The sequence below is a fragment of the Schistocerca piceifrons genome, chromosome 6, assembly GCF_021461385.2.
Source record: "Schistocerca piceifrons isolate TAMUIC-IGC-003096 chromosome 6, iqSchPice1.1, whole genome shotgun sequence".
Classification (NCBI taxonomy): Eukaryota; Metazoa; Arthropoda; class Insecta; order Orthoptera; family Acrididae; genus Schistocerca; species Schistocerca piceifrons.
Window position 1 is genome coordinate 567,611,800 of NC_060143.1, and position 14,066 is coordinate 567,625,865.

The window sequence follows — 14,066 nt, forward strand, 5'->3', positions numbered from 1 at the left end:
AAACTTAATAGCATGGAAAGTGTTTTCATTTAAGAAAAATCTGTTCTTAGTAGCTGATCATATTTTGGGAATATTTAATAGTATGGTGAGCATTTTCATTTAAGGAAAATCCGTGCTTAGTAGCTGTTCATATTTCGGGAAACTTGCTAACGTGAATGAAACGGTTGGTGCATGAATGTGTTAAGATAAGCATGGGCTTGGCAGTGAATGTGTACATTATCAAGGTTCAGAATATACCGAAGTTTTCGCAGTATTTCCTCCTTTCATTCAAAATTAAGGCCTTTTCCTGATTCTTGGACTAGTTATGTTGTATGCATCCTTGTGCGAGTTGCAGTGCGGTAGATTTTTGCTTGGCTTTCCTACCGGTGATCTGTTGCAACAAGTTCACAGGTAGGTGAAGGTATTAGACGAAAGGAATCGCGTCGCCACACATGGTGCATTGGCCAGGAAAACAGTTAAAAAGCCATAGTACATTGAATCTGTAGTTGAGAGAAATTTTGTGAAACACCGTATAGTGGACAATAATGAAAAGTTTTGTAAATCGGTACACGTGGAATTTTGAATGGAACCCGTTTTGAGTCACCGGAGAGACTTATAAGAAAGAAGAAGATGTTAAACAGTCACAATAACAATGTGGGAGCATCATAGCAGCAGACGGCGTCATAGCGGTATCAACGAGCAGCAGTATGACAGGGCAGTGCTGCCAACTTACACAACGAGCGGGGACCCTGAAACTGGTACAGCAGACGAAGAGGTCAGACTCTACAGATTCAGCACGTCGAGGCTGCAGCATTCAACAAAAGATAAGTTAAGTTTGTTACATGTGTTGCGTATGTGAGCTGAAAGACTGAGTAACATGGAAAGTGATAAAGATTTTGTAAATGCGATAAAAGAGGAGGAACTCTCATTCAGTGTAAGTGCTTTACAAACTAGCATGCCTGAAGAGAGAGAAGGAGTACATGTTAAAGTAAAAGAGGAGGTTTTTGATGATATTTCTTTGTTATTTACAGACAGTGGAGTAGAATCTACTTCAAGGATGTCAGTTAATGTACCTAGTGGGGGTAATGTAAATCCTGAAAGTGACATTAAGCATGAAATCGGTAACAACCAATTGTGTGTTACTGAATTAAATGGGTCAAATGTGGTACAGTACAGGCGGAACAAAGTAAACAGGAAACAGTAATGCAGAAAATACAACCTGGAAGTACACAAGAAATGTTTGCAGCATTAATGGGTTCTATAAAATGTGGGCATACTAATTTGGCTGAAACAATTGGTCAGACAATTAGTAAACTTGATGAAAAACTCGAAAAGCAAACTTCTGATTTTAATGAAAAACTTGAGAAGCATACTGCGGTTTTAAAAGAAATGTGTAAAAACGATCTGAAGTTGTTTGAAAGTAAAGTGGACAGCAAAATTTCTCAAGTTGCGAATAACTGCCAACAATCCATTAAAACTGTAAAAAGTGATTAACATATGCCTTGAAAAAATTGCTATTGGAAATAAACAAAGGGTAGATTTGATAAACGAAGGTGTGCACAAAGTAGAGGTCAAAATAGCAGTGGTAGAGTCTATATGTGTAAATGATCACAAATTGTTAGACAGTAAAATCAGTTCTGAATATGTCAAATGTATGAATGAAGTAGAAAGTGTGTCTGAACGAGTGGGTGTACCTGAAGAAAATGTTCTTCAGCTAACTAACCACGTAGAAGAGGTTGAAAATAAGGTGGATGAGCAAAGCATTAGATTATGCCAAGTTGAAACTAACTTCAGACATAGAACTAACAGTAGTGGGTGTAGTTTTGTAGTAAAATCATCTGAAATATCGTATGTCACTAACAGGCAGTTTTTACATCTCGATCCAACGGGAAATGTGCATCCAAAAGAATTTTGGAATTACTTTGAAGGTGTTCTACCTAGTTTGTGGTCAGACAGAAAAAATAGGGTTTGCTATACAGGGTTATTACAAATTATTGAAGCGATTTCACAGCTTTACAATAACTTTATTATTTGAGATATTTTCACAATGCTTTGCACACACATACAAAAACTCAAAAAGTTTTTTTAGGCATTCACAAATGTTCGATATGTGCCCCTTTAGTGATTCGGCAGACATCAAGCCGATAATCAAGTTCCTCCCACACTTGGCGCAGCATGTCCCCATCAATGAGTTCGAAAGCATCATTGATGTGAGCTCGCAGTTCTGGCACGTTTCTTGGTAGAGGAAGTTTAAACACTGAATCTTTCACATAACCCCACAGAAAGAAATCACATGGGGTTAAGTCGGGAGAGCGTGGAGGCCATGACATGAATTGCTGATCATGATCTCCACCACGACCGATCCATCGGTTTTCCAATCTCCTGTTTAAGAAATGCCGAACATCATGATGGAAGTGTGGTGGAGCACCATCCTGTTGAAAGATGAAGTCGGCGCTGTCGGTCTCCAGTTGTGGCATGAGCCAATTTTCCAGCATGTCCAGATACACACGTCCTGTAACGTTTTTACATAAAAATCTGTACATTTAATGGAAGTTTAGGGGACTTTTTGGACAGACATAAACAAAATAAGCACTGTATTGCAGATGAAATGTGTGATGCATTAGCAGGAAATGTGACAGAACCTGCTTGCCAGAAAGTCATTAGCAACCAAGATGAAGTCGAGTCATGTTCTGGGAAGGAGAGAGTACAGAAGCTGCAGAATTACAGGAGATTAGTGATGTCAGTATAGAAGAAATACTAGCGGCTATAAATGATGACTTTAGTGAGGCTATAACGGAGAGGCAGGAAAATGGTGACCAAAATGGGGGTCAGCCAATTAATTGTGGAAAAAAGGGAGAGAGACAGGAAAGGGAGAATGGTGAAATGCCAAAAAAAATTTTTGAGCTGTCATTGGTGGACAGAATAGTTAGTATGGGAGAGAAAAGTGATGAGGTTAATTCTGCAAAAATTTGTGTAATTTCTGGAAACAAGGAAGGTTTCAATAGAAGAGAAGTTGTGAATAATTTGTTGGAGTAGGGTTCTGACACTAGCAATGAAAGGAAGTTCTGTAGCCAGTAAAAATAAATGGTGTGCAAGTACTCCATAACTTCCTTATAATCCCTGAACTATGTATAAAAATGCTAATTGGTGAGGATTTCTTTAACCAGTACAAAGAGAGATTAACTTTTAATGAAAATGTAGTAATTTTTGAAATAAATAGGGAAGATGTGGTTGTACCATTCATCCGAAAAAATAGTTTGACCAAAGAAGAAGCAGCCAGTATGGAAGGATGGGAGATTTAGAGGGCTACAATGAGTATGGGGATGATGTGGAGGTGGACCCCGAGGAAATGAAGGTGGTACAGCAAAAATAGGGAGGCCTCAGAGGGCACTGCAACCTATGCAATGCTAGGTGTTTGACCAACACCAGGTGCTCGAGTTATTGACAATGCTATTTCAGTTTCTTTTCGTGTTGTCAATCTTTCTCTTCTGTCATTTTGAACTGAATCTATCATCTTTAATTTTCTTCTCTGTCAGTGAAGGTAAAGTGTTTGAGAGACTTAGAGGGCGTTATGGTGTCTTATGACGAAATAAGTTTTATGGTGAGAGAAATGGGGGTCAAATTGTAAAGGAGTGAAGTGACGACATAAGTATGTTGATGTAAGAAAATAATTAAAGGTATAACGGTGATGATGTAAAGGGAAAGTAGAAAAAAGGTGCATTATCCTGCTGAAAGCTGACATTAAGGATTGACATCAGTAATGTGAGAAGGTATACCATGGTATGTGGAAGTGTGCAAAGCATTAATGCATCAGTTAAAATAATGGAAGAAAGGAAGGAATATCCTGTTGGAATTTGTAAAAATAAATTGGAGACAGAGTGAAATGTAGTGAAACGAAAGTGCAGTAAATGAAGGAGATTTTGATGAAGGAACACCAAAGTGTAGTGGTCAGGAAAAGGCATTCCGTAATGACGAGAAGAGATATCCAGTGGCCACATAGGTAAAGGGAGTTTATAAATATGACTAAAAATATACCTGGATAAAGCTGAAGAACATTTATTCTGAAAGAAATATGAATGAATGTGGAGATTTTTATAGAAAAATTTTTTCGACTTATGTTCAATAGTGGTAAAAAATATGAAGAAGAAGTGATGCAAAGAGACACAGCATCATAAAAGTGGTAACTATGAATTATAAAATGTTTGTAAATAATTGCTTTGTGTGAAATGGGTTTTTCACAATAAATGCTCTCAAGTTGAATTAAAGTAAAGAAAAACTTTAAGTTTTACTTTCAATAGCAACTTGTCTTTTTTTTTTTTTTTTTTTTTTTTTTTTTTTTTTTTTTTTTTTTTTTTTTTTTTTCCCCAAAGCTCATTAACTCTACTGAAAGAAAACAATTCTTTAAAAAAAATTGCAAGTAGATTTGATCTTGCTGATTAAAGTAAAATAAAAAAGCAATACTGTGAATTTACTTTCATTTGAACTTAAGTTAAATGAAATATAAAATTTGTAAATAATTTCTTGTATTAATAAGTGATTGTGTAACAGGATATATGTAAAAAAAAGTAGTCTTAAATGGAAATATGGTTTTTAGGGACAATGTTGCATGTAAACCCTCGGAGGACAGATATGTGGAGAATGGAGGAATGTTATGGATCCTGCATACCATTATCAAATGGAAGGACACAAATTGCTACGCCTTAAAAAAAAAAAAAAAAAAAAAAAAAAAAAAAAAAAAAAAAAAAAAAAAAAAAGTGAACAAGTAGTTAACTTCAAAAGACCTTCATAAAACATGAATTTAAAAATGTTGAAAAAGTTATTAAAATGTTGAAAATTTGTTTCGAAAATTTACATCAATTTTCTCAAGTACGAAATGGTTTTTTATGAAGAAATTAAGAGATTAGGCTAGGTTAATTGTAGAGTGCCAAGTCTGGAGTGAGAAATTTGTAATTTTAGATTATAAGAATGAGAATAAGCGGGTTTAGTCAAGTATGTAATTCTAATTTTCATCTGCTAGAGGACAGTAGTGCACAGAGACATTCAAGAAACAGGTCAAGAGAATGTTTATGTGAATTGTTCTGTCTATTTCTTGAAGGCTTTTTTGTTTATTTATGTCTTTACAGTTTTGTATATGCTTTTAGTAGTGTGAATGTGGTTCTACTGATGAACATTATATGATGGGGAATTTTGTACCATAATATGTTAATTAAGTTTATGGTAAAATGAAAGCTAATTCAAGTGCAAATGAAAATAGTTAATAGCATAAAACATAAAAAAATATGAGAATGATAAATATTTATTTCAGAAAAAAGTACAGTTCGAAAGTGTGTTATTTGTTGATTGGTTAGTCATGAAAAGCACAGGCTAACGTGGTAGAATGTTTTTCTATTGGCCTTAAAGAAAACTGACAAATCAGAACGGAGTATTCTTTGCACGTCTTTTCTCTTGGAGATAGAAAATGCTTACAGCCTTTCAATGGTACAGTCGTGTGTAGTATCAGCTCTGAAGGAAGTTATAACTTGTTGGTTTTAGTTGTGCTACATGTTTCAAAAGTGTTTTAAAGTGAAGGCATATTTATTCTGGTATGTTTCTTAGAAAGTATGATTTTTTTAAAGTAATTTTGTGTATGAGAAAAGACAGTAATTCCGCGTGGCATATTGAGCAGATCGGTGACTAAAAACTTGAGCGCATTAGACACCGATAAACTTAATAGTACGGCGAGTGTTTTCATTTAAGAAAAATTTGTGCTTAGTAGCTGTTCATATTTCGGGAAATATGTTACCATAAACTTGCTAACGTGAATGAAAGGGTTAATGCATGACTGTGTTAAGACTGGCTCATGCTTGGCAGTGAACGTGTACATTATCAAGGTTCAGTATATACTGAAGTTTTTGCCAGTATTTCCACATTTCATTCAAAATTGTATGCACCGTGGTGCGAGTTGCAGTACGGTAGGTTACTGCTCGACTTTCCTACCGGCAATCTGCTGCAATGAGTCACAGGTAGGTGCAGGTAATGGATGAAAGGAACTGCACCGCCACAGGATGCACCTCTGATGCTCGTTCCATCTGATGTCCTCTTTTGTAGTCGTTTGGCCAATGTATGACATACCACATTAGCAAGATATAGTTTAAATTCCTGGTTTTCACAGTCCCAGGTTGTATTTCACATTTTCCAATAGCCCTCTTATTTTGGGAGGGGGACACACACACACTTGATGTTGTGCTACCTGACAATTCAGCTGATTTTGGCAGAAATAGATCCTGCATAGGGCAGGTACAACACAGTCTTTGCCTCTCATTGCTATTCTTCTAGATTGTGTGGCGGATTGGCTCACTGAAGGGCCTTCTGAACTGTTGAGTCGTGTATCCAGTCTTCAAAACACTGATCGTAAATGCTCTTTATCTGCTGTCAAACTATCTGGATCTGACAATGTTTGTGCCCTGTGGATCAACATCTTCAGAACTCTGTTCTTCTGCGCTGGGTGGTGACAGCTTCTGGCTTGCAGGTACAAATCAGTGCGTGTAGGTTTGCAGTACACACTGTGGCCAAAACGAGTCATCTGCTCTCCTTTTGACAGGTACGTCCAGAAATGGCAACTAGCCACTCTTTTCCATTTGCGTGATGAACTTAATGTTGGTGTGAGTTCAGTGTTCCAGAAACTCACTGAGGCTATCCCTACCTTGAGGCCACATCACAAACGTATCATCCACATACCTGAAGAAGGATGTGGGTTTGCGTCTAACCACCTCTAAAGCCTCCTTTCCAAATCACTCCAGGAACATATTGGCTGCCACAGGAGACAGAGGGCTGCCCATGGCTACACCTTCTGCCTTCTGTCTGGTCACTGGACTGAATAGGGAATGTTTAAGAACATTTCTAGTAGAAGTGGACCACAGAGACAGCACATGGGACCACACCAGATTGAAAACAGTACGCCAGCCCATAGACAGGTGCTCTGGGCCAAAGAGGGAACATCCAGGGATGCTGCTAGTGGGAACAGACCACAGATGGAACACCTCTAAACTACCATGGACGGGGAAGATAAAATGTATTCGGACACATGGCTGAAAATGACTTACAAGTTCGTGGCATCCTCCAATGGTACAGCTATCAATATGGTGTTGGCCCATCCTTAGTCTTGATGACAACTTCCACTCTCGCAGGCATATGTTCAATCAGGTGCTGGAAAGTTTCTTGGGGAATGGCAGCCCATTATTCATGGAGTGCCGCACTTAGGAGAGGTATCGAGTTGGTCGGTGAGGCCTGGCACGAAGTCGGCATTCCAAAACATCCCAAAGATTTTCCATAGGATTAAGGTCAGGATTCTGCGCAGGCCAGTCCATTACAGGAATGTTATTGTCCTGTAACCACTCCGCCACAGGCCGTGCATTATGAACAGGTGCTCAATTGTGTTGAAAGATGCAACTGCCATCTCCGAATTGCTGTTCAACAGTGGGAAGCAAAAAGGTGCTTAAAACATCAATGTAGGCCTGTGCTGTGATAGTGCCATGCAAAATAACAAGGGGTGCAAGCCACCTCCATGAAAAACACAACCACACCAAAACACCACTGCATACGAATTATACTGTTGGCACTACATACGCTGGCAAATGACGTTTACCGGGCATTCGGCACACCCACACCCTGCCATCGGATCGTCACACGTATACCGTGATTCATCGCTCCACACAATGTTTTTCCACTGTTCAATCATCCAATGTTTAAGCTTCTTACACCAAGCGAGGCGTTGTTTGGCATTGACCGGCATGATGTGAGGCTTATGAGCAGCTGCTCAACCATGAAATACAAGTTTTCTCACCTCCTGCCTAACTGTCATAGTACTTGCAGTGGATCCTGATGCAGTTTGGAATTCCTGTGTGATGGTCTGGATAGATGTCTGCCTATTACACATTATGGCCCTCTTCAACTGTCGGCGGTCTCTGTCAGTAAACAGACGAGGTCGGCCTTTTTGCTTTTGTTCTGTATGTGTCCCTTCACGTTTCCATTTCACTGTCACATCAGAAACAGTGGATCTAGGGATGTTTAGGAGTGTGGAAATCTCATGTAGAGACATATGACACAAGTGAAACCCAATCACCTGACCATGTTTGGATTCCGTGAGTTCGCGGAGTGCCCCATTCTGCTCTCTCATGATGTACTAATGACTACTGAGGTCGCTGATATGGAGTACCTGGCAGTAGGTGGCAGCGCAATGCACATAATATGAAAAACGTCTTTTTTTGGGGGTGTCCGGATACTTTTAATCACATAGTGTATGTATAAATACTGGACCCATTCCACTCGACAAGCAGTCTCAGGTAGCACCTGATGAAGATTATGGGTCGTGTTGTCAAAATATTGTGCAAGAATGATGCTGACATACAGCTGAATACCCGACATCTAAAGATGTCAACAGATCGTCAGAGAGATATGAAGAATTGCATCAGGAGAGCCTACAGAGCAGAGATGCACCAAAATATCAAGCTTCAAAAGAAGGAAGGGGAAATGCAGACTTGTGTTAGTTGAGATTGAGATGTAGTACCAGTTTTCGTCACAATTAAGTATCACATAAACCCCACAGCAGCAAATAAGATAAAACATCTGGCCAGCATGGCGCTTGTGAGAGAGGGGTTTCGAGATATGCGCCACAGGCTAGATTGATAGCCTGTGAGTTTTTACACTTTCACCTGTACATGGCAGCCTCCTTAGCAGCTGTAGACAGGGACAGGGTAGATAATGCCTCTTAGTCTCTAACAGCGTGAACCAAGAACAATGCCACAGCATGTCAGTCTTTAAGGTTTGATAGCATGAGTAAGAAAACACAGCAGATAGAGGACTTTTGTGCAGTGATGAACCTAAGTCACCAGCAGTTCGATGACTCCACTTTGAAGGTATTCAGCAAGGGTCTCAACTCTGGAATGACTCCTAGAAATGTGCTCATTTCAGGTTTCATAAGTGCAATGAAGCAAGCAGCCAACATACTTCCACCAAATGTGGCATAAACACTTGCTGTAGACCTACACGGTGCTAACCAAAGCAAAACCTCCAAAAACGAAAATCTCAAATGATGAGAGGCTTGCAGTCAAGAGGCTCCAGGAAGCTAATAGCACCATGGTGTTACCAGCACACAAAGGGAATTCTACAGTCGTTCTGCAGCCAGATGATTATGATGAGAAAGTGTGCCAGTGTCTGGAGGATCCTGCATACAGACTTTTCGAATGTGACCCTATGGACAAAGCGGACGAGGACTTTCTTGAAGGAAACAAGTATGCCATACAAGGTCATTAAACAACTACAACTGAGAGCACCAGTTCCAGTTAGTGTGTCAGACGTACACAAAAAGGATGGGACACTGAACCCAGTTGTCAACAACACTGGTGCATCAACAAGTTCATTATCTAAGTACTCCAAAAAACTGCTGCTCCCCCATGTGGGGAAGCATATTCACACATTCACAGCTAAGGAGACTTCTTGTAATGTCTGAAGGCACTGAATCTGATATAACAGTCAGTTTCGATGTGGCACCCTTTTCATGAGGAAGCTACTGAGACTCATGGGAACTGATTGCAGAGAAATTGGAAAATGCTCCGATGGACCTGTTCAGGCTTATGAAGACTTCAACTTATTTGCTGTAGAGGGCAATATTAATAGCAGATTGAAGATGTAGCCATGGGCAGCCACCTGTCCCTAGTGATTGATGTTCATAGAGAGATTTGAAGAAAAGGCATTATGGATGGCTAGATACAAACCCACATGCTTTTTCAGGTATATGGATGATATATTTGTGATCTGGCCTCATAGTAGGGATAGGCTCAATGAGTTTCTGGAAAATCTGAACTCAAGCCACCCATATATTAAATTCACCATGCAACTAGAAAAGAATGGCCAGTTGCTGTTTCCAGATGTAATTTTCAGAATGAGAACAGATAGCTCATTTGGCCACAGAGTGTATCACAAACCTACACACACAGATTTGTGCCTGCAAGCCAACAGCTGTCACCATCCAGTGCAGAAGAATAGAGTTCTGAGGACATTGGTCCACAGGGCACAAACATTGTCACACCCAGATAGTTTGGCAGGGTAATGTTCTGCTAGAATGGATATAAAACCAGATTTAGGACGCTCTTCAACCAACCACTCCACCTCAGTCTTCAGAGATAAAGGTGACAAAAACCCCATGAATTGTGACACTGGGTTGGTTGATTGGTTTGTGGGGGTTGAAGGGACCAGACTACAACATGACACTGGGAACCAACTCAGTAGGGACTGGTACCCTGCATTGTATTTGCTGAAAACTTAACAAGGGCAGCAGCAGAAATCCACAGAAAGAAGAACTAAGTGTGTTGACGTGGAACACAGACCTCAAACAGAGCACCAGGCACTTCGAAACAAAGACAGGATGTTGCAGGGCACTTCTAGGGGGAGAACAGACCACAAAGGAAACACCTACAACCACATTGGACAAAAAATGGATGACCAGTGCACAGACGGTCAGACCAAAGAAGGGAATACCTACGAATGTTTCTAGTGGGAGCAAACCACAGTGGACTAAAATTGGAATGCCAGCCCAGAGACAAGTTCTTTGGATCAATGAGGGAATGCCTAAGGATGCTGCTAGTGAGAGCAGACCACAGACAGAACGCCTGGAACTTACCGTGGAGGGGGAAGGGCGTAGGTGAAAATACTGGATCTGTTCCACTAGAAGAGCAGTGACGCAGCAGCTGATGAAGATAACAAATCACATTAATAAAATATCTAGCAAGAATGACACAAATATTCAACAGAACACCTGATATCTCAAAATGTTAGCTATTTGAGTTCTATACCTTATTGATAGGCATGGAAATGTACAAGATAGTTGTTCTGACAGTCAATAAGCTCTCAAAAGTAACGTTTGAAACTTCATCAACCAACCACAGGAGTATTAACAAGACCCAGAAGCAATAACTGGGAAAAGATTATACGTGGATATTTAGAACCAATCAAGATTTTGGATGGTTGTGATTGAAAGCTCTGTGTTTCACCCCCAAAGTAACATTCCAAACAAAAACAGCATGCCAAAGTGCAACAATGATAGATAATTTACTTGTAAATCAACCTGTCTTTCATGAAATAGATGTGGATCCCATAATAAATGGTTTACCCGATGATGATGATGGTCAAATGGCAGCAATAAAGCATCCGAATCAATCAAGTTTAACTTCCAAAGCAGAGAAAAAATTCACTGAATCGTAAACACTGAGTCAGTTACTCTATTTAGAGAGAATGTACAAAATTCAATGTGGGAAGTAATTTAGCAAGAACACACAGTAGCTGAAAAATTCAGTTATTTACTGAAAATATTATTATAACACAAGGAATGCAATTATGCTTTGCAAAGGCTCAGTGACACATAGAGCAGAAACAAAGAAAAAATGTGGCTAGTATCTGGGAACAAAACATGTTATATGACAAGCACAGGTCCAGTTCTAATCAAGCCTTATGACACCAGTACAAGCAGTACTGCAAAATTCTTCAGTGTGTCACAAAAATGGCAAAAATCATGTACTCTGCACAAAAAATTTAAAAAACCAAGAACAAGCAGGAACAATTTGGAGCAGTTTTATAATTTTCGTATTTTGGTTTGACATTTTCTTATATTATTTCTTGCGAAACAGATCCGGCTGATGGAGTGGCCACGGAAGGATATCTTCATTTTCAGAAACGGTAACTTGTATCAGGAAACGGTTAACAGTTGACATATTTATGCCGTCATTTAATTTTATGCCATATCTTACCTACGTATACGATTTAGTTAGCTTAAAATGACTATTTTCTGGTATATTGTTATTTTACTCCAGCTTGATTGCGACACAAGAATGTCCTGGAGAGACTTATCGAACATAGCTAGGCCTATGTGAAAACATGTCCGCAAATATCAAGCAACAATGAGAAAATTTTGAAAGACTCATCATCATCATTATAACCTCCACGGAGTGTTTTAACTAATTACGCAAACAATGTTTAGAAAGCAAGTGCCGCGGTTGTTCTTTGCTGACTTCATTAACACACTATCCATTATTTTTCTTGCTGCTTCAAGTAAGTCGTTGTCATCAAATAACTGCATAGGGATTTAAGAAAATAAAAAGTTGTAGGTGAAAAACTGGATCATATTTCGTTTCAACCAACAGAACGCTTCGTTAAAACTAAAATGCAAGCAATGGTTCACGAAACGATCGCCTACAGGAAATAACAATTTCATTCGAAAACTTAATCGTAAAAAGCCCTATGTTTCTGAAATAAAGAACAAATGCTAGAATGCATTCTACACAAAATTACGTCCTAAGTCGGGTAAAGTTTATAGACACTATTTTATAAAATCTAGAGCAAATGTAAAAGTTTCTGAAACAATTGTTGACCCGCTTAACTATTACGGATCTAAAATTCATAAATGTATCATAGCACTTTTATATACAGCAGCTTCAAATGTGAGAATAAATCGAAAAACTTACACATGAATATCTGTCCAATCAACAATTCTTGTTTCTCTCCACAGCGCATTTATCAACAATCTCGATTTTTGCGGGCAAAAATTTTCCAGAGATGCCACAACTTGTAAACAAACCCTGAGCTCAGATCTTTGATCAGCGTGTACTGTTTTGTACTGTATACAGTGGCGCTCGGAAGTACCGGTGCGCTTGTTTGGGGGAGTGGTTTGTGTGTGTGTGTATTTATAAAAAACGCAAACGACACTTTGAAATACCAAGTTATGTTAATTGCTGGCGTATGACAACAGCAACAATGCCGAGAGTATCCCAGTAACAGTGAATTTTGGATGTGTAATTAGAACGCATAAAAGAATTTACGCAGTCTTTCGAACTAGTTGGCACAGAAAATGATATTGCCCGATCCATTTGTATTAAGTATATGCCTTGTGGATACTGGAGGCGTGCTGTTTTTGTTGGTTTATTTTGTATCCTTTCATGCATTAAATTTCACATGCAGTTTCTTGGGCAACTATTTCTGTAGAAGGAAATCCGTTGCTATATTTATCAGTGTATTTACTACCTTTCTCGTTTACAAAAGTGTTCATAATCGCGGTACCTAACCGACGAAGAAAGATTTTGTTAGATTTTATAATTGTGTATATAATAGGTTTTTTATGTCTTGTTCCAAATTTGGGAGAAAGAGAGATCGTAGGGAATTCAATAGGTGGCGAGAAATTGTGTCGTTTTAATGCATTGCTGCCTTTCTGTCGAAGTAGGCCAGAAGTGATAGACGTGAATCATGTTTGATACTTGTTATGTAGGCTGTGTAGTAAATTGCTTGCTAGTGGAAAAGCACATTTATTTATTTATTTATTTATTTATTTTTGTTGCATAACGTAGGGTGTACCTAGTGAATTATTTGTGTAAATTTGCACCCATGTCACCAATATAATGATAGTGGATTTGACAAGAAGGTTTACAGAACATTCAAGGATTTACATTTAATCACTGTGCTCACCTTCATACACATATATCTGAATACAAAGTATGCCTACTAGCCTCAGGGCCTGGTGGAATCCCTGTCAAATTCTGTACCTAATTCACAGCCAAGTTAGCCCCTTGATGTCTGTTATCTGTCATAGACCCCTTAAACAAAAAACTGTGCCCAGTAGTTGGAAAAAAGCACAGGTCACACCTGTCTACAAGAAGGCTGGCAGAACTGTTCCATAAGACAACTGCCCATTGTCTTTTTCATTCCTTTGTTGTAGAATCTTAGAACATATTCTGAGCTTGAACATAATGAAGTATCTCAAACAGAACAGCCTCCCCCATGACAACTGGCATGAATTTCGAAAATATACATCATGTGAAACCGAACTCTCACTTTTCTCACATGACCGCCTGAAAGTCATGGATCAAAAGTCAGATGGATCCAGTATTTATTGATTTCTGAAAATCATTTGACCCTGCACAACACTTACACTTATTATCAAAGGTATGATCATATAGGTTCTCAGATAAGTTGTGTGACTGGATTGAGGATTTCTTGATAGGGAAGACACAGCATGTGATCTTGGATGGAGAGTCATTGACAGATGTAGAAGTTAATTCTGGTGT

The 14,066-nt window shown here is 39.0% G+C and overlaps 2 protein-coding genes across 3 annotated transcripts in view; one reads left to right on the forward strand and one right to left on the reverse strand.

Annotated features, from left to right (window-relative positions):
- Positions 1–12,611, reverse strand: part of LOC124803021 (intraflagellar transport protein 57 homolog) — a 181,596-nt gene extending 168,985 nt beyond the window's left edge. For both annotated transcript variants that reach the window (XM_047264130.1, XM_047264128.1), the window contains exon 1: positions 12,474–12,611. The gene's annotated coding sequence lies outside the window, so the exon portion shown is untranslated. The remainder of the gene's footprint in view (positions 1–12,473) is intronic.
- A 10-nt stretch (positions 12,612–12,621) lies between these two features.
- Positions 12,622–14,066, forward strand: part of LOC124803022 (protein cornichon homolog 4) — a 92,610-nt gene continuing 91,165 nt past the window's right edge. The window contains exon 1 of the mRNA XM_047264131.1: positions 12,622–12,934. Coding sequence (XP_047120087.1) covers positions 12,857–12,934 — 78 coding nt within the window. The 5' untranslated portion in view covers positions 12,622–12,856. The remainder of the gene's footprint in view (positions 12,935–14,066) is intronic.